Genomic DNA, 25,680 nt, shown 5'->3' with positions numbered 1-25,680 from the left:
AAAGCTCAAGGGCAATCATTAGAATCATGAGCTATAACTAAAAAAAACTAAAAAAAAGGTAAAAAACTAAAAACTAAACCGGGACACAAGGAATATAATGACGCCCGGGACACTCAAAGAGAAATCACAGACTGGGACACCGGGACACAAATGACGACCGGGACACTGGGAATATAAATGACGACCGAGAAACAGGAACACAACTACAACGGGGACGCCGGGGGGCACAGGGGGATATATAAATGACGACGGCGACACAGGGAATGGTCGATTAGCAATCACCATCAACAAAGCTCAAGGGCAATCATTAGAATCATGAGGTATAGATCTGAATACGGATTGTTTTCCCATGGATCATTATATGTTGCATGTTCAAGAGTCGGTAAACCTGACAATCTAATTACATGCACAGACAATGGGACAGTAAAGAATGTTGTATATTCGCAAGTTTTACGTAGTTAAAAACATATATATATATATATATATATATATATATATATATATATATATATATATATATATATATATATATATATATATATATATATGTATATATATATTTACAGGTGGGACATAGGGACACAACTACAATGGCGCGTAACTAATATGGCGCGTAACGACTTACGCGCGCGAGGGGGCTTGGGGGGCGCGAAGCACCCCCACCAACTAGGTGTTGGGGTGGCGCGAAGCGCCACCTCAACAGCTAGTAGGGAATATAAATGACGACCGGGACACTCAAAGAGAAAGCGCCCGGGACACAAGGAATGTTCGACTAGCAATCACCATCAACAAAGCACCGGGACACAAATGACGACCAGGACACAGGGAGTATAAATGACGACCAGGACATAAGTAAAAAAAAAACTAAAAAAACTAAAAAAAAGGTAAAAACTACAAAAAATAAAAGAAAAAAACTAAAAACTAATAAAAACGCTAAAAAACTAAAAAAGAAAAAAAATAAAAAAAGGAAAAAACTGAAAAATAAAGGAGAAAACCAAAACTAAAAAAAAACAAAGAATAAAAAAAACTACAAAAAAAACTATAAAGAAAAAAAGGGGAAAAACACAAAAATTTATTTCATCATATACCAATTCAAAAACGAATGTTTATACAGACCGGGACACCGGGACACAAATGACGACCGGGACACAGGGAATATAAATGACGACCGGGACACAGGGACACAACTACAACGGGGACACCGGGGGCACAGGGGGATATATAAATGACGACGGGGACACAGGGAATGTTCGATTAGCAATCACCATCAACAAAGCTCAAGGGCAATCATTAGAATCATGAGGTATAACTAAAAAAACTAAAAAAAGGTAAATAACTAAAATTAAAAAAAGACCAATTCAAAAACGAATGTATATACAGACCAGGACACTGGGACACAAATGACGACCGGGACACCGGGACACAAGGAATATAAATGACGACCGGGACACTCAAAGAGAAATTAAAGACTGGGACACCGGGACACAAATGACGACCGGGACACAGGGAATATAAATGACGACTGGGATACAGGGACACAACTACAACGGAGACGCCGGGGGGCATAGGGGGATATATAAATGACGACGGCGACATAGGGAATGGTCGATTAGCAATCACCATCAACAAAGTTTAAGGGCAATCATTAGAATCATGAGGTATAGATCTGAACACGGATTGTTTTCCCATGCACAATTATATGTTGCATGTTCAAGAGTCGGTAAACCTGACAATCTATTTATATGCACAGACAATGGGACAGCGAAGAATGTTGTATATTCGCAAGTTTTACGTAGTTAAAAACATATATATATATATATATATATATATATATATATATATATTATATATATATATATATATATATATATATATATATATATATATATATATATATATATATATATATATATATATATATATATATATATATATATATATTCACAGGTGGGACACAGGGGCAAAACTACAATGGCGTGTAACTAAAATGGCGCGTAACGACTTACGCGCGCACGGGGGCTTGGGGGGGCGCGAAGCGCCCCCACCAACTAGGTGTTGGGTTGGCGCGAAGCGCCACCCCAACACCCCAGCTAGTATATATATATATATATATATATATATATATATATATATATATATATATATATATATACTCTTTACAGCACCTCATTAAAACTTCCTAATTCTCCCAATAACGCAATGAAAAAATCATATGGCATAAAAGTTTTGAATAAACTCCGTAAGGATTCCTCAATAATAATCATTAAAGCCGATAAAAGCAACTCCATAGTAATTATGAATAAAACTGATTATGATGGTAAAATTCAGTCACATTTAAATGATACAACCACTTATGTTAAATCAACCCATGACCAGACTGATCAATTTGCTCAAAAAGTAATAAAAGAATTAAAAACTTTGAAAGAAGATGGCAGAATCACTCCACAGTTGTACAATAAATTCCACCCTCGTGGTGTTTTTTGCTCGAAGTTTTATGGATTACCAAAATTGCACAAACAAGGCATTCCTCTAAGACCCATTGTAGCTAGTATAGGTCTAGACATTGATGTTCTCATGCATTTGGTTAAATTATGTAACAAATATTCCATGCACTTCCAGTTTCGAGATTCATATTACAAACAGGTAAGGGGCCTTCCTATGGGAGCACCTCTATCAGGCCTACTCGCAAATATTTTCGTCGAGAATCTTGAAAATTGGGCCCTAGATTCGTATTTTCTTAATCATGTGTTTTGGGGACGTTTCATGGACGACGTAATTTCAGTTTGGAATTATGGCGAAAGTGAACTTAAAAGGTTTTCTAGAACATTTAAATACTTACGATAGAAACCTGCAATTCACTCTAGAGACCGAAAGACATAAAAAAATGCCTTTTTTAGATGTATTGATAATACGCAGTGTGAATAAACTTGATTTTACGGTTTACAGAAAACCTACGCATAACAATAGATACCTTCACTTCAAATCTAACCATCCTCCACAGGTTAAAAGAGATGTGGTAATATCTCTTGTGGATAGAGTACTTAATATCTGTTCAGAGCCGTATGTTAAAAAAGAATTAAATTTTATTACAGACATACTTTTTGGTAACGGGTACCCAATTTCTCTTATAAATACTGTTATTGCTCAAAGATTAAAGATGCATTCTTCTGAAGCCTTAAATCCCACACAGTAAATGATTCGAATAAACCCACAAGCACGATTTACCTACCTTATATTCCGAAAATTACTTCAAAACTGAAAAAAGTTTGTTTATAAGAACAATTTACGTGTTGTATTCACAAGCAATTTAAGTATAATGAACCTTGTCAATTCTGGTAAGGATAAAACCCCAATTACTCGTCTACGAGGGGTGTATAAAATACCATGTAGTTGTGGAAATTATTACATTGGTCGAACCCACCAAAATTTAGGAACAAGATTACAGCAACACAAAGAAAGTATTGAAAAGCATTAAAATCTAAAAATAACTCCATATCTTTCGATTCAGCTTTAAGTAATCATATTTTTGAAAATCCAAACCATTATGTTCTATTTGACGAAACAATTCTAATTAGCAATGACCTAGGAATCAAACAAACTGTCCGCGAGGCAATCGAAATCAAACGAAACTTAAATAATAATACATGCCTAAATAGAGACTTGGGTGAATACACACTCAACCCTATGTACACAAAATTAATTATAGAAAATAATCTAATTCAAAATAAAACAAAAATAGGAACGAACAAAAACAAGCCCAATCTTAAAAGAACTATCATATTAGCTGCAGAGAAAGCAAATATCGCAATAAGAAATCATTCCAATTTTTAATAAATACAGTTAGTGAAATGAATGAACCTTTTTATCTTGTAAAAGTTAGCTTTTATCAGACAGTCTTGGCTGAACTTTTCGTTAAGAATTAATGATGCCAAGGCTATTTTAAAAAAAATGGATTTTTAACTGAGAACTTTTATTGTAAGTGTTTTATTGTTTTATTTTTTCTTTGCTGAAGACGGCCCTTAGATATAGGGCCGAAATATTCAAATAGGTTTTGTTGGCTCACTGTCTTGGGAAAAAAAGTCCTCATTATTCTCTCTTTTGTTGTTGTATCGATATATATATATTATATATATATATATATATTATATATATATATATATATATATATATATATATATATATATAAATATATATATATATATGTTTTTAACTACGTAAAACTTGCGAATATACAACATTCTTCGCTGTCCCATTGTATGTGCATATAAATAGATTGTCAGGTTTACCGACTCTTGAACATGCAACATATAATTGTGCATGGGAAACAATCCGTATTCAGATCTATACCTCATGATTCTAATGATTGCCCTTAAACTTTGTTGATGGTGATTGCTAATCGACCATTCTCTGTGCCGCCGTCGTCAATTATATATCCCCCTGTGCCCCCCGGCGTCCCCGTTGTAGTTGTGTCCCTGTATCCCGGTCGTCATTTATATTCCCTGTGTCCCGGTCGTCATTTGTGTTCCGGTGTCCCAGTCTGTAATTTCTCTTTGAGTGTCCCGGTCGTCATTTATATTCCTTGTGTCCCGGTCGTCATTTGTGTCCCGGTGTCCCTGTCTGTATATACATTCGTTTTTGAATTGGTCTTTTTTTTAGTTTTTAGTTTTTTACCTTTTTTTAGTTATACCTCATGATTCTAATGATTGCCCTTGAGCTTTGTTGATGGTGATTGCTAATCGAACATTCTCTGTGTCCCCGTCGTCATTTATATATCCCCCCGTGCCCCCCGGTGTCCTCGTTGTAGTTGTGTCCCTGTGTCCTGGTCGTCATTTATATTCCCCGTGTCCCGGTCGTCATTTGTGTCCCGGTCTGTATAAACATTCGTTTTTGAATTGGTATATGATGAAATAAATTTTGTGTTTTTCCCCTTTTTTTCTTTTTAGTTTTTTTTTGTAGTTTTTACCTTTTATTTTTTTATTTTTATTTTTTTTTAGTTTTGGTTTTCTCCTTTTTTTCTTTTTTAGTTTTTCTAGTTTTTTAGCTTTTTTATTAGTTTTTAGTTTTTTTTCTTTTTCTTTTTTGTAGTTTTTACCTTTTTTTTAGTTTTTTTTAGTTTTTTTTTTACTTATGTCCTGGTCGTCATTTATACTCCCTGTGTCCCGGTCGTCATTTGTGTCCCGGTGCTTTGTTGATGGTGATTGCTAATCGAACATTCCTTGTGTCCCGGTCGCTTTCTCTTTGAGTGTCCCGATCGTCATTTATATTCCCTATGTCCCGGTGTCCCGGTCGTCATTTGTGTCCCGATGTCCCGGTCTGTAATTTCGTCAGTCGAAAACATGACGTCAGTCGACACACGAACATGACGTCACTCGACAGACCCACACACAGACAATATAAAAATAAGTTGTCTGTCTGTGTGTCTGTCTGTCTGTCAGGTGACGTCATGTTTCTGTGTTGACTGACGTCATGAAATTAGTTGTCGTCATTTTTGCTTTGACGGGTGACGTCATTCAAGATATTTAAGACATATGTTCACGTAGAAATCTATTAATGTTTAAGTTTAAAATGACTGATGAACTTACAATGGCAAAAGCCGATGAAGATGCTCAAAGAGTCTATGCCAAAAAACTTGCTGCTGATAGAGAAAGTCAGAAAAGAAAGCGTGCCGAGGAATCAAAAGAACAGCAAGGAAACAGGCTTGAGGCTGATAGAGAAAGAAAGAACAGAAAGCGTGCCGAGGAATCAAAAGAACAGCAAGGAAACAGGCTTGAGGCTGATAGAGAAAGAAAGAACAGAAAGCATGCCGAGGAATCAAAAGAACAGCAAGGAAACAGGCTTGAGGCTGATAGAGAAAGAAAGAACAGAAAGCGTGCCGAGGAACTACCAGAGCAACGCGGAAGCAGACTTGCTGCTAAAAGAGAAAGTGAAAAAAGAAGGCGTGCCGAGGAATTACAAGAACAGCAAGAAATCAGGCTTGCTGCTGATAAAGTAAGAAAAGAAAGCGTGCCGAGGACTCACAAGAACAGCAAGAAATCAGGCTTGCTGCTGATAGAGAAAGTAAGAAAAGAAAGCGTGCCGAGGAATCAGAGCAACCTGAAAGTTATCGCCTGGCATTCAGGTACAACCCAGTCGATGATTATAGCTTGAGTAGATATGTTCAAATCGGGACAATGTCTAAAATTTGTCCCTATTGCAAGGCCTTGAAATTCAATGGTGAAACAATGGAATGTGTTGCGCCTCAGGAAAAGTTAAACTTCCTCTATTGTCTGCACCACCAGAGCCATTGAAGACTTTGCTTACTGGAACTACGTCAGAATCTAAGCGTTTTTTGTCACAAATCAGAAATACAACTCATGTTTCCAAATGACGTCGTTTGGAGCCCAAATCGAAAATCCAGATCAATTTATGTCTACTTTCAAAAGTAAAAGGGCAAATTTATCATAGAGCAGGGTCCCTTCTACTATTCTCAGGCGAGAATCATAAATTTTACAATTGTACTTCATCAGTGATAGAAATTCTGAATTGAATGCACGTTGCGAAATTTCTCCCAACGTTGAAAGGACAATCGTTTCCCAATTGCAACATCTTTTCCACGAAAATAATAATTTAGTGCGTCTGTTCAAAACAGCCATCGATTTGATGCCTACTGATACGCATAAAATTGTTATTTCCGCTGACAAAACGCCTCCTGGCCAACATATGCGTAGATACAATGCTCCAACTATCGACGAAGTGGCAATCGTTATGGTCGGTGATCAGTTTTTACCTTGAGATATTATTCTTCATAAGCGAAACGCTCAGTTGTTAAGAATTGCTGAAACTCATCGATGCTACGATGCCCTACAATATCCTATCATTTTTTGGGATGGAGCCGACGGCTATCACTTTAATATTAACTTGATGAATCCAGCCACTAACAAAGAAATGAATAAGAAATGCAGTGCAATGCATTATTATTCCTATAGACTAATGATTCGGCAGGATGAAGAAAATTATATTTTAAAATGCCGTGAATTGTTTCACCAATTTGTCGTTGATATGTATGCTAAAATTGAATCAGAACGTTTGCTATATATCCGCCTGAATCAGACCAAGCTCCGCTCTGAACAATACATTCATTTGCGAGATGCAGTTATAAATGACGGTAATACCACAAACGTTAAAGATTAACAATTTTACCTTCGTCATATGCTGGCAGTCCCCGTCATATGCATGAATATGCTTAAGATGCTATTGCCGTATGTTCGTCTCTATGGTCGTCCAGATTTATTTATTACATTTACATGTAATCAATCTTGGGACGAGATACTGCAGCTTTTACTTCAAGGACAATCGGCGGTTCATAGGCATGACATTACGGCCCGTGTCTTCCGGCAAAAGTTGAAATCACTGATAAACTACATAGTAAAACTTGAAGTGTTTGGGTCAGTGCAATGCTGGATGTACTCAGTGGAATGGCAAAAACGAGTTTGCCACACGCACATATACTAATCTGGCTACATAAAAAAATTACTTCGAACGAAATTGATGATGTAATTTCCGCTGAAATTACCTGATAAAAATGTCGATAAGGGGTTACATGATATTATTGTAAAAAATATGATACATGGACCTTGCGGTGCACTGAACGAAAATTCACCATGCATGGCCAAAGGAAGGTGCACAAAGCAATATCCTCGACTTTTAGTATCAAACACAATTACTGGCAATGATGGTTACCCACAATATAGAAGAAGATCTACTGAAGATGGCGGTAAAACAGCAATAATAAAGAAGCGTAACGGTACCACCATCGAAGTAGATAACCAGTGGGTTGTTCCATATTCCCCATTATTATAAAAACATTTAATGCACACATAAACGTTGAATACTGTAACTCCGTAAAGGCAATCAAATACATAGGTAAATACGTCAACAAAGGCAGTGACATGGCAGTTTTTGGCTTGCAGCCCGAAATCAAAGATTTCGACGAAATCGTACAATATCAGGCTGGAAGATACATAAGCAGTAATGAAGCTGTTTGGCGAATTCTTTCATTTCCGATACATGAACGTAGTCCAGCTGTTGTTCACTTAGCGGTACATTTACAGAATGGTCAACGTGTTTATTTCACGGAAACCAACGTGCAACAAAGAGTCCTGAATCCACCGGATACAACATTAACAGCTTTTTTTCGCTTTGCAAAAATGATTCTTTTGCAAAAAAAACTGCTGTATACTGAAGTGCCTTCGTATTACACGTGGAATACTAAAAATAAAGTATTTGAACGTCGAAAACAGGGTAAGTCAGTCGACGGCCAACCTACCATCTTCAAAGATACCACGATAGGAAGACTCTACACCGTTCACCCCAATCAACATGAATGCTTCTTTCTACGCCTGCTTTTGGTGAATGTACCCGGTCCGACATCCTTTGAGTATTTGAGAACTGTAAACGGTACTATACATGACACTTACCGTAGTGCATGCCAAGCTCTGAATTTATTGGAGAATGACCAACACTAGGATAACTGCATCAATGACGCGTGCGAAACGTCAACCCCAAGTCAAATTCGTGCATTGTTTGGCATCATTTTAACAACTTGCTCTCCATCAGCTCCTACAGAGTTATGGGAAAAATATAAGTCAAAAATGTCCGAAGATATACTCCATCGAAAACAGTTAGAGACGTCAGATATGACTTCTGATTTTACATCAGAAAATTGTAACTACACTTTAGTTATTATAGAAGATTTGTGCGTACGTATGGCAAACAAACCTCTTCAGGATTTGGGAATGCCTTCACCTAACCGTATCGCTGCTGTTTCGACATGTGTAGAATTGGATCGTGAACAAAGTTACAGTACGAGTGATCTATTGTCGTATGTACAAAATAACATTTCCAAGTTAACGTCGGAACAAAAAGACATTTATGATATGATAATGCATTGTGTCGATAACAACGTTGGAGAAATTTTCTTTTTGGATGCGCCAGGAGGTACTGGTAAAACATTTGTGATAAAACTGATTCTGGCATCAATTCGATCAAAAAATGATATAGCGTTGGCAATTGCGTCGTCCGGAATAGCCGCAACATTGCTGCCTGGTGGAAGAACTGCTCATTCCGCTTTGAAATTGCCTCTGAATTTGCATTCTACAGAAACTCCCACGTGCAATATTTCCAAATCATCTGGGATGGGTAAAGTATTGCAGCAATGCAAACTTATTATTTGGGATGAGTGCACAATGGCACACAAAAAATCGCTCGAGGCTCTGGATCAATGCTTGAAAGATTTGAGAGGGAAGTCGAAACCCTTTGGCAGCACATTAATATTGCTTGCGGGAGATTTCAGGCAAACATTACCTATAATACCTAGATCAACTCCTGCAGACGAAATGAATGCTTGCCTGAAAAATTCTAATTTATGGGCACACGTAAAAATATTAAAATTAACTACAAATATGCGTGTCCGATTGCAAAACGATGACTCTGGTCAAATATTTTCAGATCAATTGCTGACAATTGGAAACGGAAAGCTCCCAGTTGACTCAATTTCAGGACGTATACAACTACCTGCTGATTTCTGTAATTTAGTGACGTCCAAAAAAGAATTGATTGAAAAAGTATTTCCGAATATTCTAAAAAATTATAAAAATAATAAATGGCTAAGTGAAAGAGCGATTCTCGCACCCAAAAATATAGACGTCCACGAAATCAACAATATTGTTTTGACCAAGATTCGAGACCAGGCAGTCCTTTACAAGTCAGTCGACACAGTTTTGGAACCAAATGAAGCGGTTAATTATCCATCTGAATTTTTAAATTCCATAAATCCTTCAGGGTTTCCACCACACGTGCTACAACTAAAAATAGGCGTACCAATAATACTTTTAAGAAATATCAACCCACCAAAGGTTTGCAATGGCACGCGACTTGCCGTAAAAAAAAACAATGGAAAACCTAAGAGGCCACAATCTTGACAGGGCCTTATGAGGGTGAGGCTGTTCTTATTCCTCGCATTCCCATGATTCCAATGGATCTGCTTTTTCAATTTAAAAGATTGCAATTCCCAATTCGATTAGTATTTGCAATCACCATTAACAAAGCTCAAGGTCAATCATTAGAAAAATGTGGTATAGATCTTAATACTGATTGTTTTTCCCATGGACAATTGTACGTTGCATGTTCGAGGGTCGGTAAACCTGACAATCTATTTATATGCAGCGACAATTGGACAGCGAAGAATGTTGTATATTCGCAAGTTTTACGCAGTTAATTTGTATTGTATCTATCTATCTATCTATCTATATAAAAACGAGTTGTGTGTATGCATGTTTGTTTGTTTGTAAAAAGAGCGTTTGCATATGACGTCATTATTAGTACATACGGCTTTGTATATGCACAGACAATGGGAAAGCCAAGAATGTTGTATATTCGCAAGTTTTACGCAGTTAATTTGTATTGTATCTATCTATCTATCTATCTTTATAAAAACGAGTTGTGTGGATGCATGTTTGTTTGTTTGTAAAAAGAGCGTTTGCATATGACGTCATTATTAGTACATACGGCTTTGTATATGCACAGACAATGGGAAAGCCAAGAATGTTGTTTATTCGCAATTTTTACGTAGTTTGAAACACATATATAAATCTATCTATATTCACAGGTGGGACACAGGGACACAACTACAATGGCGCATAACTAATATGGCGCGTAACGACTTACGCGCGCGGGGGGGCTTGGGGGGGCGCGAAGCGCCCCACCAACTAGGTGTTCGGGTGGCGCGAAGCGCTACCCCAACAGCTAGTTTTTATATAAATAGATAGATAGATAGATAAGTTGTCTGTGTGTGGGTCTGTCGGGTGACGTCATGTTTCTGTGTTGACTGACGTCATATTTTCGACTGACGAAATTACAGACCGGGACATCGGGACACAAATGACGACCGGGACACCGGCACATAGGGAATATAAAAGAAAAAAGAAAAAAAACTAAAAAAACTAAAAAAAAGTAAAAACCAAAAAAAAACTAAAAAGAAAAAAAGGGGAAAAATATAAAAATTTATTTCATGATATACCATTTCAAAAACGAATGTATATACAGACCGGGACACCGGGATACAAATGACGACCGGGACACAGGGAATATAAATGACGACCGGGACACAGGGACACAACTACAACGGGGACGCCGGGGCACAGGGGGATATATAAATGACGACGGGGACACAGGGAATGTTCGATTAGCAATCACCATCAACAAAGCTCAAGGGCAATCATTAGAATCATGAGGCATAACTAAAAAAACTTAAAAAAAGTAAAAAACTAAATACTAAAAAAAAGACCAATTCAAAAACGAATGTATATACAGACCAGGACACCGGGACACAAATGACGACCGGGACACCGGGACACAAGGAATATAAATGACGCCCGGGACACTCAAAGAGAAATCACAGACTGGGACACCGGGACACAAATGACGACCGGGACACAGGAAATATAAATTACGACCGGGACACAGGGACACAACTACAACGGGGACGCCGGGGGGCACAGAGGGATATATAAATGACGACGGCGACACAGGGAATGGTGGATTAGCAATCACCATCAACAAAGCTCAAGGGGAATCATTAGAATCATGAGGTATAGATCTGAATACGGATTGTTTTCCCATGGACCATTATATGTTGCATGTTCAAGAGTCGGTAAACCTGACAATCTATTTATATGCACAGACAATGGGACAGCAAAGAATGTTGTATATTCGCAAGTTTTACGTAGTTAAAAACATATATCTATATATCTATCTATATTCACAGGTGGGACATAGGGACACAACTACAATGGCGCGTAACTAATATGGCGCGTAACGACTTACGCGCGCGGGGGGGGGGCTTGGGGGGCGCGAAGCGCCCCCACCAACTTGGTGTTAAATGACTGAAGAACCTACAATGGCAACTGCCGAGGAAGCTGCTCAAATAGTCTATGCCAGAAAACTTGCCGCTGATAGAGAAAGTAAGAAAAGAAAGCGTGCCGAGGAATCACAAGAACAGCAAGAAAACAGTCATGCAGCTGATAGAGAAAGTAAGAACAGAAAGCGTGCCGAGGAATCACAAGAGCAACGTGAAAACAGGCTTACAGCTTCAAGAGATAATGTCAGATTAGGAATGTACAATTTCCGTCAACGAAGGCGTGTCAAGGAACTACCAGAGCAACGCGAAACCAGACTTGCTGCTAAAAGAGAAAGTGAAAAAAGAAGGCGTGCCGAGGTATCACAAGAGCAACGTAAAAACAGGCTTGCGGCATCAAAAGATAATGCCAAAAGAAAGCGTGCCGAGAATCAGAAGAGCAACGTGAAAATTATCGCATGGCATTCAGGTACAGCCCAGTTGATGATTATAGTAGATGTGTTCAAATCGGGACTAAGTCTAAAACTTGCCCCTACTGCAAGGCCTTGAAATTTAATGGTGAAACAATGGGGATGTGTTGTGCCACAGGAAAAGTTAAACTTCCTCAACTGGCTGAACCCCCAGAGCCATTGAAGACTTTGCTTACTGGAACTACGTCAGAATCTAAGCGATTTTTATCAAAAATAAGAAAATATAACTCATGTTTCCAAATGACGTCGTTTGGTGCCCAAATCGAAAATCCAGATCAATTTATGCCTACTTTCAAAGTAAAAGGGCAAATTTATCACAGAGCCGGGTCCCTTCTGCCATTCTCAGGCGAGAATCATAAATTTTTACAATTGTTCTTTATCAGTGATAGAAATTCTGAATTGAATGCACGTTGCAAAATTTCTCCCGACGTTGAAAGGACAATCGTTTCCCAATTGCAACATCTTTTCCACGAAAAAAATAATTTTGTGTGTCTGTTCAAAACGCCTCCTGGCCGCGTAGATACAATGCCCCAACTATCGACGAAGTGGCAATCGTTATGGTCGATAATCAGGTTTTACCTCGAGATATTATTCTTCATAAGCGAAACGCTCAGTTGGTAAGAATGGCTGAAACTCATCGATGCTACGATGCCCTATAATATCCTATCATTTTTTGGGATGGAGCCGAAAGCTATCACTTTAATATTAAATTGATAAATCCAGCCACTAACAAAGAAATGAATAAGAAATGCATTATTATTCCTATAGACTAATGATTCGGCAGGATGAAGACAATTATATTTTAAAATGCCGTCAATTGTTTCACCAATACATCGTTGATATGTATGCAAAAATTGAATCAGAACGTTTGATATTTATCCGTCTGAATCAGACCAAGCTCCGCTCTGAACAATACATTCATTTGCGAGATGCAGTTGTAAAGGACGGTAATATCACAAACGTTGGAAGATTAACGATTTTACCTTCGTCATATGCTGGCATTCCCCATCATATGCATGAATATGCTCAAGGTGCTATTGCGTATGTTCGTCTCTATGGTCGTCCAGATTTATTTATTATATTTACATGTAATCAATCTTGGGACGAGATGAACTTCAAGAACAATCGGCGGTTCATAGACATGACATTACAGCCCGTGTCTTCCGGCAAAAGTTGAAATCACTGATAAACTACATAGTAAAACTTGAAGTGTTTGGGTCAGTGCGATGCTGGATGTACTCAGTGGAATGGCAAAAACGAGGATTGCCACACGCACATATACTAATCTGGCTACATTATCAAATTACTTCTAATGAAATTGATGATGTGATTTCCGCTGAAATATCTGATGAAAATGTCGATAAGGGGTTATATGATATTGTTGTAAAAAAATGATACATGGACCTTGCAGTGCACTGAACGAAAATTCACCATGCATTGCCAAAGGAAGGTGCACAACGCAATATCCTCGACTTTTAGTACCCAACACAATTACTGGCAATGATGGTTACCCACAATATAGAAGAAGATCTACTGAAAATGGCGGAAAAACAGCAATAATAAAGAAGCTTAACGGTGCCACCATCGAAGTAGATAACCAGTGGGTTGTTCCATATTCCCCCTTTATTATCAAAAACATTTAATGCACACATAAACGTTGAATACTGTAACTCCGTAAAGGCAATCAAATACATATGTAAATACGTCAACAAAGGCAGTGACATGGCAGTTTTTGGCTTGCTGTCCATTCGTCGATATCAGGCTGGAAGATACATAAGCAGTAATGAAGCTGTTGAATTCTTTCATTTCCGATACATGAACGTAGTCCAGCTGTTGTTCACTTAGCGGTACATTTACAGAATGGTCAACGTGTTTATTTTTCGGAGTCCAACGTGCCACAAAGAGCCCTGAATCCACCGGATACAGAGTTAGCTGCTTTCTTTTCGCTATGCAAAAATGATTCTTTTGCAAAAAAACTGCTGTATACTGAAGTGCCTACGTATTACACGTGGAATACTAAAAATAAAGTATTTGAACGTCAAAAAAAGGGTAAGTCAGTCGACGGCCAACCTACCATCTTCAAAGATACCACGATAGGAAGACTCTACACCGTTCACCCCAATCAACATGAATGCTTCTTTCTACGCCTGCTTTTGGTGAATGTACCCGGTCCGACGTCCTTTGAGTATTTGAGAACTGTAAACGGTACTATACATGACACTTTCCGTAATGCATGCCAAGCTCTGAATTTATTGGAGAATGACCAACACTGGGATAACTGCATCAATGACGCGTGAGAAACGTCAACTCCAAGTCAAATTCGTGCATTGTTTGGAATCATAGTAACAACTTGCTCTCCTTCAGCTCCTGCTATGGGAAAATATAAATCGAAAATATCCAAAGATATACTCCATCGAAAACGGTTAGAGACGTCAGATATGGCTTTTGATTTTACATCAGAAATTTATAACTACACTTTAGTTATTATAGAAGATTTATGCATATGTATGGCAAACAAACCTCTTCAGGATTTGGGAATGCCTTCACCTAATCGTACCGCTGCTGATTCGACATGTGTAGAATTGGATCGTGAACAAAGTTACAGCACGAGTGATCTATTGTCGTATGTACAAAATAACATTTCCAAGTTAACATCGGAACAAAGAGACATTTATGATACGATAATGCATTGTGTCAATAACAACGTTGGAGAACTTTTCTTTTTGGATGCGCCAGGAGGTACTGGTAAAACGTTTTTGATAAAACTGATTCTGGCATCAACTCGATCAAAAAATGATATAGCGTTGGCAATTGCGTCGTCCGGAATAGCCGCAACGTTCCTGCCTGGTGGAAGAACTGCTCATTCCGCTTTGAAATTACTTAGAATTTGCATTCTACAGAAACTCCCAAGTGCAAAATTTCCGAATCATCTGGGATGGGTAAAGTATTGCAGCAATGCAAACTTATTATTTGGGACGAGTGCACAATGGCACACAAAAAATCGCTCGAGGCTCTGGATCAATGTTTGAAAGATTTGCGAGGGAATTCGAAACCCTTTGGCAGCACATTAATATTGCTTGCGGGAGATTTCAGGCAAATATTACCTATAATACCTAGATCAACCCCTGCAGACGAAATGAATGCTTGCCTGAAAAATTCTAATTTATGGGCACACGTAAAGACATTCAAATTAACTACAAATATGCGTGTCCGATTGCAAAACAATGACTCTGGTCAAACATTTTCAGATCAACTGCTGGCAATTGGAAACGGAAAGCTCCCAGTAGACTCAATTTCAGGACGTATACAACTACTTGCTGAATTCTTTAATTTAGTCCAAAAATGAATTGATTGAAAAAGTATTTCCGAATATTCTAAACAATTACAAAAATAATAAATGGCTAAGTGAACGAGCGATTCTTGCACTCAAAAATATAGACGTCCACGAAATCAACAATATTGTTTTGACCAAGATTCGAGACCAGGCAGTCCTTTACAAGTCAGTTGACACAGTTTTGGAACCAAATGAGGAGTTTAATTATCCATCTGAATTTTTAAATTCCCTGGATCTTCCAGGGTTTCCACCAAACGTGCTGCAACTAAAAATAGGCGTATCAATAATATTGTTACGTATCATAAACCCTCCAAAGCTTTGCAATGGCACGCGACTTGCCGTAAAAAAACAATGGAAAACGTAATAGAGGCAACAATCTTGACAGGACCTTTTGAGGGTGAGGCTGTTCTTATTCCAACGGATCTGCCTTTCCAATTTAAAAGATTGCAATTCCCAGTTCGATTAGCATTTGCAATCACCATCGACAAAGCTCAAGGTCAATCATTAGAAAAATGTGGTATAAAACTTAATACTGATTGTTTCTCCCATGGACAATTGTGCGTTGCATGTTCGAGGGTTGGTAAACCTGACAATATATTTATATGAGCGACAATTGGACAGCGAAGAATATTGTATATTCGCAAGTTTCATACAGTTAGTTTGTATTGTATCTATCTATCTATCTATCTATGTAAAAATGAGTTGTGTATATGCATGTTTGTTTGTTTGTAAAAAGAGCATATGCATATGACGTCATTATAAGTATATAAGGCTTTGTATATGCACAGACAATGGGAAAGCCAGAATGTTGTATATTCGCAAGTTTCACGTAGTTAAAATATATATATATATATATATATATATATATATATATATATATTAATATATATATATATATATATATATATATATATATGTATATATATATATATATATATATATATATATATATATATATATATATATATATAATATCATTTCAATATGTAGTGAATATAATATATATTTCAGGTGCAACAATTCTGAAAAAAAATCCTGGGTTTATGAATTTAGTGATACATGATATAAACATAAACAAGAAGTAATACAAATTTATCATAAAGACAAAAGGATAGTTTTGGGGATGCCTTTAGCCCAGAGGTATTGATCCTCTTATCTAGGTAGAGATATTGCTACAGGAAAGTCTTGGGGGCTTTCCTATTTAAAAATTTTCTCAAAATATTTGGTAAACTAAGTGGATACCTTACTTTTAAATATTTTTGGTTACCTAACAATTATTATTGGTGCATTTTTCCTTGCTTAAAGCTAATCTATTTTTTAAAGAAAGAGGGATACTCTTTAAACTTACATTTAAAAATTTGTTACATGGGAGAAGATGATCTTATTTAAACCAGTGATTTCATCATTAATTTGAGGGCAATAATTTGTGAAATCACATAAAGGCATGACCAGTAAGAAAAAGGTTTGAATAAGTTTGTTGGAATTCTAATTTTAACTGGAAATAATTTTAATTAAAATTAGAAATATGAACAGACAGGTATTTACAGTTTTTTTGCTCTTTTTGAAAAGTAAAAGCGGGGAAAAAAATAGTTTAATGATTGTTCTAATGTAGGAGCAAAATAACACAAAAAAAGAAAGAAAAACCAAAAAAAAATGCGAAAATAAACAACATATTGGCTGAATTCTTCAAAATACCAGTCACCTTGCTTAACAGTAGTCACACCAAAGAGGATAGATGTTTCCATATTTCATTAGTTGAGTTAGACAGTCAGCTCCCCTTCACAAATCTGAATAATATATCTTCAAAAGAGGGGAAGAAGCAAACAATCTAGAAAATAGATGAGAGATACAAGAAAGAAGAATATAGATCAGACACATACTAACATTAAAGAAAAATTTATTACCATTTCTAAATTTATATTGACCAACTGCAATAAACATAGTTGTGTGGTAAATATGCTTTTGTTAGTATTTCCCTGAATTATACATTGTAATTTTTCAGTTCCTAGGAAAATTTACAGCTTTCAAATAAAAAAGTTTGAGGTAAATTCTAAATCTTGAACATATTTCATATTACTATGTAGTACATACTGCTTGCAACACTTCTCATTTTTGAAACACTTCACTTATCAGCTGTTCCGATTGGACAAAAGTGTTCTTAATTCTAGTTGCTGCATTTAGAATATTTTGGCAAAATGTTGGTCCCTTAAGGGACCAACATAAAAATTATCTATCAAAATTTATATGCATAGTAAAAGTCCTAAGGAAAAAAGAAAAGTACTTAACTTTTTATATACAAAATGAAGCAAAATTCAACAAATATTTAAATGGTGAAGATTCATGGGGGAAAGATTAATTCCTTTAATTGGTACTTATGTATTATACTGCCAACACTCAAGAATTGAAGTTAGGTTAATCCTAATGAAAATACCAGAAAATGATGACATATAATACTTTAGAAACAAATTTTGGCTGTTTCAATGGATTCTGAAACCTCTTCTGGCCTGGTGTCAATTTTAATAAAGAGTGATTTTGTATGATTTTTAGATTATTGACAAGGGTTTGTGAGAGCCTCTTTCACTTTCTCAGCTTTTTGGACCATAGCCTGCTCCTCAATATTTATTTTTCACTAGAGTATCCATCAGTATTGTACAGGCTCCTTTTTATCAACCTCTTGATGTGACCATTCTCAGAGAAAATTTTGGATGTAGCCTTATCTTGACAGGTGAGATGGTCTGGATTGAAGCGCAGATGACTTGAGTTTTGAGAGGCTTGACCTGCCCCTTCTTCAGGATTTAAGGAAGTTCAGTCTTCATCTCTTGGCTCAGATGCATTGTCCCGTGAGTTTCAGGTGATGGAAAAAATGTTGTTGTTAAATGGGCAAATACTTGTTGCCTGAAAACCTGCAGTAATCTTTGATTAATTGAATAAAAGGGTATAAGCAATGCTACAAAAGTACAGGATTTCCTTAAGAGACACTGGAATGCCTGGATTATTCACTTTTTTATGCTAGAACTCAAAAGAGGATAAGACCCCGAGATCAAGTGGTTGCAGTTTGTGTGACAGATAAGGAGACAAGGTTAACATGATCACATGGATATACTTTGCTACATGGATGGCATCAACTGATAAGGAAGATAAGTAAGTTTGCTTGGCTGTACAATAATGAAAAAGTGATAAAACAACAACACAATGAACATTGAAACCATAGTCCAGCCAATGTCACAAAACAAAAGCAATAGTACCAGGTGGAGCCCCTATAGCCACCCTGGGGTAGTCTTTTGCTTGAGAAGACCAGTATTGGTGGAATTGAGTCTCCAGATACTGAAACAGGCAAGAATTGTCACAATCTTTCCTTTATCTGCAGAAGTTTCCCTTCTAATTTGATGCATCTGTATTTCACTAACAATCTTGTCTCCTTTGTAAAATGGTCAGGACACTCTCATCCATATTCCATATACTGAGGAGAAAAGGCCTACCTGGGCATATCATCACATAACTTCTTATCTCCTCTTTTCTTATTGTTGTAACTTTTTTGTCAGCCCAAGGCTATATGTAAAATTCTATTGACTTTTAAGGTTTGCCATTGAGCTATCTAAACATTTCGAAGCAATATAACCCCAGCTATTTCATTTCTGTTTATAGTTTTCCTACAGAGGATAGGTCTCAAGAACCAATGCTTGGGACAGGTACATGTATGGAACCAAACATTGTCACTGAAATAATTAAGTTTTAATATAAATGGTAAAAAAAACTCTTCAGACCTATCAATTCTATTTCACAAACAACTAATGAATAAATGGTTGTTTCAAACCAGGGGCATGAACAAGAATTATCTAAGTGACAGATAATTAAAAACAAAAGGAATGTAAAGAAAGTAGAGAAAGCATTAAAATACAAATTAAGGAGGTGTAAAGTGGAGGCCTTGGATATGATTTGCAAGAATTTGCAAGGTATAGTTAGATGGCATAATAGTAAAATTTTGTAGTGGCACATAAATAAATTGAGAGGGAGTAGTCAATCAGGACTGGTCCAAGATAGAAAGATAGGAATGACGCAACAATTAGTGATAAGGAAAGAGTTAAAGAGATTTTTTTCAAAAGAATGTCTTTCTTGGTTGAATTTTAAGTGTTTCATTAGAAGCTGTTCTGTGTCTTCATCTATCTTGCATAGATCACATAATGGTGATGTTGTAATGTTCCATCTGAATAATGAAGCATTGGTTTTGTTGTGCCCTGTTCTAATTCTGAAAATTGTGGTTGCAATGTTTCTGTTTGGATGTATTAGGTTCTTGCTGATGAAATTGTCCTTTAGAATTGTTAGATATTTGTTTTTGAAAAGAAGATGCTTTTCTTTTATAAGATGTTCATTGATACTGTTTAGTATTTCAACAGGTGATTAGTAGTACATAAAGAAACTTGTTGTGTAAAACTTTCTTTAGCCTTCATATCTGCCATCTCATTATCATATAGCCCAATGTGAGATGATATCCAGATAATTTTTATTGTGAATTTCCTTTCTTGAAGGGTGTTAATCATTTTGGAGATTTTTTCCATTTCTTTTGTAGGTGAGGCTTGGTAATTAGCAAGATATAGAAGGGAAGATAGTGAGTCAGAACATATTAGGAAAGAATCTGGTGTTTCAATGTTTTGTATTTTTGTTATGGCTATTTTATTTGCTTTAAGTTCAGCTTGGAAAATTGAACACTCATCTGGAAGTCTTTCTTTTATTGAAAATTTTCTATTTTCAAACCAGACACATGGTCCTGTTTTCTTGCCTTGTTTAGAACCATCCATGTAAGTTTTTTTGGGAAAAATTTATCTCATTGATATATTGCAATGTCAAGTTTTTTAGATATAGTGGTTGTTTGTTTTCTTTTGGATTTGTAGGTGTAGTGAGGTGTCTATACATAAGAATCCACTCAAAGGTTTATAGTGTTCAATTTTACAGAGTAGGTGATTAAACTCATTAGTGCAACTTTTAGATATGAAAATAATTGCAGGTAAATCATTTGTTTGCACATCTGGAAAGAAATTTATTAGTTCTATAATATTCGTTTTGATTAGATCATGGCTAGTAGTGGTTCTTTACTTTTTGATGTAATTAGTGTGTAGAATTTTCCTGCATGTTTTTAGGGAATATGTGTGTGTTTCAAAGTGGAGTCAGGTGTAGGTGTGGATGGCATAGCATTTGATATTTTTCTTAATGATTGGTTCCATTTTACATCTAATTTGTATAAAAATTGTTGAATAGATTAGAATAGCTGTAGAATAGATTATTGAGGAATAATCCAATTTGCTGAGAATTGTTGATTTGGTTAGAAGTAGTAAAATTTTTCTTGGAATAGCATTGAATTGACTTGAGATTGCATTGACAAATGTTTGTCTTTTTATAATTGCTTGTAGAATGTTATTCATGTGTTTTTTCTATGATAGCTGGCTGTCAAAGGTTACACCTCAGTATTTTTGGGAATGTGGAGTTTTTATTAGCTTGTTGTTTAGTTTTAGTTTTGGATTTAGTAGTTGACCAATATGTTTGGTGAACATTAAAAGATTTGTTTTATCTTCAGCTAAGGTTATTTTGTTTTCATTTGCCCACAATTGGACATGATCAATTGCTTTTTGGCTGCTAGTATTTATTTTTCTATGAGTTTCCTGTGATAGTGATGGTAATATCACCTGCATACATGTATAAGTTAGTTTGTTGGAGATGATGTGTTGTCAGGTCACTTACATAGAGGGAGAATAGAATTGAGCTGAGAACTCATCCTTGTGGTACTCCTGCTTTTATGTATCTTTCAGAGGATAAAGCACCATTGGTTCTCACACAAAATTTTTTGTCTGAAATCCAATTTTTTAGTTGTGTATTTATTTGTAGAGAGTTTATTTATTTTTTAATATTTGTGAGTTGACCCTATCAAATGCTGCTGCTGCATCAAAGAATATTGTGCATGTGATTTGATTATTACTGAATCTTTTTTTGATGGTGTGCTCCATTCTAAGCATTGAGGCAACTAAGCATTCTAAGCATCATAAAGATTATAAATATGATTTTTGAAAAAGGAAAAGTATCTAGCAATTTTGGGAAAACCTTTATCAAACCACTGTGTAAGAAAAATGATAGGAGTGAGCATGGTAATTATTGAGGCTTTAGTCTGGTCTCTGTAGGTAGCAAATTACTTAGCAGTATGGCACTTTTTAGACTGAGAGATACTGTAGACAATTTTTTAAGAGACAAACAGTACAGTTTTAGAAAAAATAGAGGATGTGTGGACTAACTTTTTACTCTTAGGTTAATAATTCATAAGAGCCTGAGTTGCCAAACACCTTTGGTACTCAGTTTTAAAGATTATCAGCAAGCATTATATTCTGGTGATCAAAGAGCTTTAGCAAAGGTCTTACCCTTAGTAGGTTTAATAATATATGTTAAGAAGACTAAGTCACAAAGGCTAGCAATAAGTGAGGATGAAAAGGTGATGTTGCATAACAAAGAGATGGGTGAGGTTGACAGCTTCATTTATCTTGGTAGTATTATTAGTAAATGTAGTAGGAGCAGTGAGTATGTTAAAAGTAGAATAGCCAAGGCTCAGGGTATTTTTTCACAATTAAAGAAAAAAAGTTAGGAAGAATAGGAAGATAGGTCTGCAAACTTGAATTAGAATATTAGAGGATACAGTGCTGACAGTGGTCAAATGTGGCCCTGAAGCTTGAGCATTCTGAAAAGCAGAGGAAGATTTACTAGATGTTTTCCCAAGAAATCGCCTATAGACTGTACTGGGTACCCAGCTGACTGGCCATATTTCAAACCATAAAATTTATGAAAACTGTGGTTCAATCCTGTTTTTTAGGGCTATAACAAATAGCTAGGGTGTATTCTGAGATCCAAAGATTGTCCTTTATGGTCAGCCATCTAGGGCTAAAGGAGAGCAGGTTGTCCATAGTTGGGGTGGGAGGATGTCATAAAGAAAGATTGAAAGGACATGGGAGCTTCCAGGAAGGTTTAAAGAGGAAGGCTTTGAATAGACTGGGCTGGAGGAGCATGCATAGCTGCCTTGTATTGTTAGTAGCAGTGTTGCCAATGCTTTGGAAGAAAAAGTACCACAAAACACTCTAAATTGTATCACTGATCAAAAAATTGTTACATGTCTATTTTTTCTAATGTTCAGCAACATGCAAATTTTTTTGTGCTATGCAGAACATGTGGATGATCAAAAAAGTACAATAATATAAACAGAACAAGAGAACATATTAACTCCATTGCTTCAGTTTTTTTATAATGAAACAGTAAGTTTGAGACCACAGTTTTAAAGTTTGATACCAATGTTTTAAGACTTTTGTCAAAAAACTAGAAATATTTTAGTCATTTTCAAGAGCTAAAAAGTGCTTAAACTTGAATTTGCAAAATAAGTGATTTCAATACTTGTAAAGAGCATAAGAAAGGTATTGAGTGGCATGTCCACTTTATTTATAAGTCAAAAATATGAACAGTTCCAGTTCCAAAAATTGTAGGGAGGTATATGGACTAACAACAAGTCCTTGCACCTCTTTGACTTCTTCTCTAGAAAAAATAGCCACTGGAAAGTGCTATTCTCCTCTAGTCTGCCAACAATGAATAATGCAATTATGAATAATAATACACTGTTTTTGATTTTGGGAAGTGCAAGTACCTGAGCTACCTGTCCCCAGCTGTTTAAGGCCCCTAAGCTGGCCAGTACCAATACAGCTCTTCCTACTCATTCCTGCTCTCTTCTGTACAATCAAAAACTATGGATAAACCATTTCCTTTTAAAAATTGACTTCTTCAAGCTTTCATCATTATCAAACAATATCTCTCTTCTTTAAGATATCAATTGCTGCCTTTAATATCTTATGATAAATTTCCCATGGCAGGTTAGAATCCAGGATAGCTGTATAAGTAATTGGAATCTTAGCAAACAAGCAGAAACACCCAAGAGCAATAGTCTCCTTACTCTGAGCCTGGCAATCAAATAATATATGCTGGATTATTTCATCTGCTGAAAAGCAGACTCAGCATAAAGGGGAATGATGTGGCTTCCAATTAAATAGCAAGCTATTTAGAAGTAGGGCACCTGATTTCAGCCAGTAATATAGTACTGTGTATTTAATCTTGTATGAAATGGAGATAAAATTAATTTAGGCTACTGTAATTAACATTGGATCTTTTCCTGATAATATCTTGTGAATTGAGGTCAGAGGAAGGACTAGGAATTAACATGGAAGTCTTTGCTGCTAGAGAATCAGCCATATCATTATATTTGATGCTTTTATGGCTTGGAACATGTTGAAAATAAACCTCATTTCCTTTGATCTTAAGATTAAGAAGCTGCCTTCTAATATTATATAAATCCTTGTCATTAGTAATTCTATTAATATTTTGGATCAATACAAATGCTGATTAAGAGTTGGAGAGACAGAGTATATTTTCAGATTCTATGTTATAATTTATAAGTATATCCAAGGCCAGGCAGATGGCACAAAATTCAGCAGACAAGACAGAAGATCCCAATGGGAGAGGAAAATAGATGTTTAAATTCAGGGATGGGATACATGCTCCTGCTCTTTCAACAAAAATTTACCAAAATTTCTTAATGGTCAAAAACCAAAATCTAGAATCATAGGAACTACTTGGATTAAAAAAAAATGTGCATAAGTCAAGGCTTTGTGCTTTGCAACCGATTTTTCATGGCCTATACAGTCATACACAAGTTCTTGTTTTTAGATAGGCCTATTGCAACCCAACAATATGCAGGCACCACAAAATTACACCCATATTTATAACGTTGGGGCACCATGTCATTTTTCAAGGGAATGGTATAATCTGATTGAACAAAACATTACAGTTGAGATTCTCATTCCAACAAATTTTTCCAGGCAACCCATGGCTCCCCCTATTGTGAGCCTTGAGGATTTGTGTATGACTAAGCCTATTGCTCATTTATATTAGGATAATTTGCTTTCTGTGCCCTTGTGTGTGTGTGAAATATATTTTATTTTTGTATATGTTTTAAATGATATGAAAATATAGCTTGTTAATAGGCCTATTCCTTTTTCAACTTTAATATACTACCAGTTTCACAAAGAAAAGAAATTCTATTTTTACTATTATAGGTGTGTCTCGTGGCATGAATTCCATGTATTTTGTTGTATGCATGCGACTTACTCAATTATCTAGGCTCAGTGCCTTCCATTGATTAAACACCACGCGAATGTCATGTGTTTTTTTTAATTTTGAATTTCGTACTTTAGGGCCTACAATCTATTTTAAATTATGAGACAGATGACAGTACTGCTTCACGCCATATAATGAACGCAAGAGGCCACACAACATGCAATTAAATAAATGTGTAACGGAAAACTTAAAACTCTAGAACAGGAAACAAAAAAAGTACAATTCCTTCCACTCGCTAGGTCCTGATGTCCATTCAAATCTCAGTGTACCATATTGTACCACATTTTGTAAAAATGTACCAGAAAATTTCTAATTGTACCAGAATGTACCTTTAGAGGTGAAATGTACCAAAATGGTGCAATTGTACTGTTGTTGGTAACACTTGTTAGTAGTACTAACAGTAATGTAAGCTAGCTCACATTAGCCTACAAAGAAACAAAACTGTTTGTTTCAGTTTCCCCTACAGTTTTTTTTTTTATTTCAAATCAAGTAGGTGGTGGCACAAAGCAATGGCTAATTGGACATAAATTCAAGACAGATAGCTTAAGTGAGAGGCAAATCTGACATAAGCCTTTTTAGTAATGCATAAAATTATGCCGCAAGGCAGGTATTTTAGTCTATCACATACCTGATCAGTATTCGTTGCAAACTTACCACCAAGTATACTAGAACGTTTTAATTCTTTTCTTCTTCTTTTTAAATCTGTCTCTAATTCTTCTGCTTCTTGAATCTTTTTGTCTGAATAAACTCCTACAATATTGAATTTTTGCTTTAACCTCTCACTCTAACTTTCT

General features: G+C 36.1%; 1 protein-coding gene across 2 annotated transcripts in view; it reads right to left on the bottom strand.

Moving 5' to 3' along the window:
- Positions 1-24,968, bottom strand: part of LOC136038913 (zinc finger protein OZF-like) — a 39,165-nt gene extending 14,197 nt beyond the window's left edge. For both annotated transcript variants that reach the window (XM_065722397.1, XM_065722396.1), the window contains exons 1-2: positions 24,878-24,968; positions 17,400-17,525 (exon numbers count right to left, since the gene is read on the bottom strand). In XM_065722397.1, coding sequence (XP_065578469.1) covers positions 17,400-17,442 — 43 coding nt within the window. In that variant the 5' untranslated portion in view covers positions 17,443-17,525; positions 24,878-24,968. The remainder of the gene's footprint in view (positions 1-17,399; positions 17,526-24,877) is intronic.
- Positions 24,969-25,680: the final 712 nt, after the last annotated feature.

This window comes from Artemia franciscana, chromosome 18 (assembly GCF_032884065.1).
Source record: "Artemia franciscana chromosome 18, ASM3288406v1, whole genome shotgun sequence".
Classification (NCBI taxonomy): domain Eukaryota; kingdom Metazoa; phylum Arthropoda; class Branchiopoda; order Anostraca; family Artemiidae; genus Artemia; species Artemia franciscana.
This window is presented reverse-complemented; position numbering and strand designations above follow the sequence as displayed.